At 32.0% G+C, this 3,340-nt stretch overlaps 1 protein-coding gene across 1 annotated transcript; it reads right to left on the bottom strand.

The window, feature by feature from the left end:
* Positions 1 to 481: 481 nt before the first annotated feature.
* On the bottom strand, positions 482 to 2,940 carry LOC111886090 (alpha carbonic anhydrase 7). The gene is made up of 7 exons (XM_023882326.3): positions 2,784 to 2,940; positions 2,465 to 2,682; positions 2,217 to 2,323; positions 2,031 to 2,133; positions 1,764 to 1,931; positions 1,604 to 1,657; positions 482 to 701 (listed from the first exon to the last, which is right to left on the bottom strand). The coding sequence occupies exons 1-7, from the start codon at positions 2,869 to 2,871 to the stop codon at positions 624 to 626; spliced, it is 816 nt and encodes a 271-aa protein (XP_023738094.1). The 5' UTR covers positions 2,872 to 2,940; the 3' UTR covers positions 482 to 623.
* Positions 2,941 to 3,340: the final 400 nt, after the last annotated feature.

Genomic DNA, 3,340 nt, shown 5'->3' with positions numbered 1-3,340 from the left:
TCTTGACAACCTTGGGTACAATGTTTTTATTTTTTATTTTTGTTTTAATAAAGTGTTTACAATTATATGAAAAAAAATACGAAAAGTAAATGAAAAGGGTAAAATCGTCATTTCAAGTTTATCAGGGACAAAAATGAACTAAAATTATATGAAATTCTTGATTTTGAACCTTTCATGTTAGTCAATAGTCATAAACTTTTTGGATCTTATCCAAAGTTTTTTGCATACCATAAATACAAATTTTACAGTTTTGTCTAAAATAAAAAACATAGGAAGAGGAAGAAATTCATATATAAATTAAGATCAAAATAATATTTTAACATATACACGTCACGTTATTATACTAAAATATCATTAAATTTATTTTTGTTAAAAAATAATAATAATCCCAGATGACGGTCAAGATTTCAACGAAGATAATTAGGTGATGTGTGTGTATAGTGGCACATGATATATATGGAAACTAAATTGGATGCGTATGGAAACGAAACATACCGAATTATTACTGATTTATGTCGACCATAATCTTATTATACATATACAATATCACAACAAAATAATAAAATCATATATGAACATTGAACAATAAATTAAATTAAAATTCGCCAATCCGCTTAATATTTTTAATGGTCGTCTGGTCTATAAAGCTTCAACAAACGGTTATTCAGTGGTTGAAGAGGCCTCGCATTAGCCCCAGCATCCTGTTACACCATCAAAAAAATAATAATAATAATAATAGCGCACACATAGCATATATTCATATAAAGAGTATAAAAGGGGAAATAACAAAAATGCCCTACGAACTTTTTAGAGTTTACCCATTGAGTCCCTAAAGTTTTTGTCGGCCTTTATGGGTCCCTAAACTAGGATATGACCTGCTCTTTTAGTCCCTATCAACTTGTAATAGCCGGTTCAAGTGACCTTTTAAACCAAAAAAACTCACATTGTGCCCCTATAAAGTCAAAAAAATAAGATCAAGGACCAATTCGAACCAAAAAAATCTCCTTTTCTTTTAAATCCTCAATTCGAAGAAAAAAAGAGATTAAATATCGTTTTCTCTATGAACCTCATCAAACCCACACATCCTTCTTCACATCGCATCCATCAAACCTGCAACTCAGAGGGAGAAGGAGAGGTAGCTTGTGCGATTTTGAACAAAGAAGAAGGAAGGATGGGTCAATTCCTTGAAGAACTGAAATCGAATCAAAGAAAATAGTGGAAGGGGGTTGTGATCGAGGATCAATTAGAATGGGAAGAGGGTTGTGATCTTCGGTGAGGGTGTGTGACGATCAAGGGTGAAGACGGAAAGAAGAGCACCGATCGATTTCTTGAGAGGGTACAAATTGAGTTTTTTTGGTCTAAAATGTCATCGAACTTATTTTTTTGACTTTATAGGGGCACAAGGTGCGTTTTTTTGGTCTAAAACGTCACTGAACCGGCTATTATAGGTTGATAGGGACTAAAAGAACATGTCATATCCTAGTTTAGGGACCCATAAAACCCGACAAAAAGTTTAAGGACTTAACGGGAAAACCCTAGAAAGTTCGTAGGACATTTTTGTTATTTTCCCGGTATAAAATAATTAAACTATGTGACCACTTACATCATGAACAGCTTTGCGGATTAAACGAACTTGTGCTCGTGAAACTGTTCTAACCTGATATTAAACAATGTATAGTAATTTAATTCCTTATGATACGAAATATATTGATCAAAAAACATAATTAAATGATTTAAAACTAAATAAAAATTACTTCTTATACCTTTTTAGCAATGGTCCAAACAACATTTTCGGTGCATGGAGGAGTCGTAAGCGAGCCAATGTATCGGTAATATTTTTTGCTTCCAATCTTTATTTTTCGAGGGTCAATTATTCCCACTCTTTTTTCAACCTTTCTCTTAGAACATAATGCTTTAAGATATGGTTCCAACTGATCACATATTTCAAAAACACGAATTTCAAGATTTTATACCGAACAAAAAACTAGACGAAATTTTATAGTGGCAAGGAAAATATGTTTATTACATACCTTTGATAGAAACGAATCACGACGACCGATCTTATACAAGATTCCAACCACTGCAATTCTTCTATTTTTGCTTTGATGAACTAAGTGTAGCTCTAGATTGAACCTGTATGAAACATATACATACTTTTTTATATTTTCCAACTTACTAAAATATTTGTTTTGTTTTTTTAAGAGTAAATTAAGTACCTTCGACCATTGATGGTGTGTTCTGTAGGAGTGTGCCAATGAAGCTGGTTAAGTTGATACTTAGTTTTGTTTATATGAATATGTCCTGCTCCTCGGACCCATCTCAACTATTATATATTCATAGTAAACTATTAATAAAATAATAAATTTACAAAATTACCATCTATATATGATCTAACTATAATAAAAATGTTTCTTTATAATTTTAATAATAATAAAAACGTTAAAAACCATGCATATAGTTATACCATCAAATCATGGCCTCTATTAATAAGAGTTGTGTTTGCAGGTTTATAATCTCTATTAATTTTTCCAAGTTTAGAGGTCGTATGAACCCTTTTATGTGTGAGATCAATCGGAGACTGCAACTTTCCTTTTTTACACAATCTCCATTCAGGATGGATCTCTCCCCAATGATCTGGCCCGTTTGGACTATTCATATCGTAAGTGAACTCACTTTCATCATCTACACCACCATCAATTAACATCATGTTTCAAGAACATGGATATTTTTAAACAACCGAGAGAAAGGGTGTAGCATTGATATTAAAATTAGCAAGAACTTACCAACTTCTTGAGAGATAGCAAAAGGTGCACAAAAGACGATGATAAGAACAATCAAGATTGAAGAATATTGTAAGTGTTTGTTATCCATTTCTTAGTTGTTACGTGAAATCTTTTCAGGTTATTGGATATAAATTATCGATCTTTGCGTATGTATGTATATATAGAGGGAGATTAATAGGTCGGGTGGGTCAAGAGGAGCGTGTGAGTTTGAAGAAACGGGAGTTTGATATTGGCAAAACACCATATTTAATTCTTGTAAAAGACTTGGAACTTTTTGTGTCTAATTGTTTTTTAATAGATTTCTTCCTCGGTTTTGGCAGGTGAAATTTGAGTTTGGAAGCACATGTCAAATTAACAGCAGGTCAACACAGGCCTACCCAGAGGGTGGGCGATAGGGACGACCATTTAGGGCCCATCTTTTATAGGAGTCCAAATTTTTTATGAAAATTGTTACATTTAGAAGATAGTACAAATAATTTTTTTTTTTCAATTATTAAGTTATTATAAAAAACTTAATGAAATTTATGTATTTTAAAGACCTATTTTTTTTTTTCGCC

This window comes from Lactuca sativa, chromosome 1 (genome assembly GCF_002870075.4).
Source record: "Lactuca sativa cultivar Salinas chromosome 1, Lsat_Salinas_v11, whole genome shotgun sequence".
NCBI lineage: Eukaryota > Viridiplantae > Streptophyta > Magnoliopsida > Asterales > Asteraceae > Lactuca > Lactuca sativa.
The sequence above is the reverse complement of the archived record's forward strand: the minus strand, read 5'-3'. Positions and strand labels throughout refer to the sequence as shown.

What these genes read in the sequence shown, in the direction of transcription:
- LOC111886090 (XM_023882326.3), bottom strand. Translation starts at nt 2,871, where the DNA reads ATGGATAACAAACACTTACAATATTCTTCAATCTTGATTGTTCTTATC. An exon ending in CACACCATCAATGGTCGAAG is followed by an intron (nt 2,134 to 2,216) that starts GTACTTAATTTA and finishes TGTTTCATACAG; the next exon opens with GTTCAATCTAGAGCTACACT. An exon ending in GTGATTCGTTTCTATCAAAG is followed by an intron (nt 1,932 to 2,030) that starts GTATGTAATAAA and finishes ATATGTGATCAG; the next exon opens with TTGGAACCATATCTTAAAGC.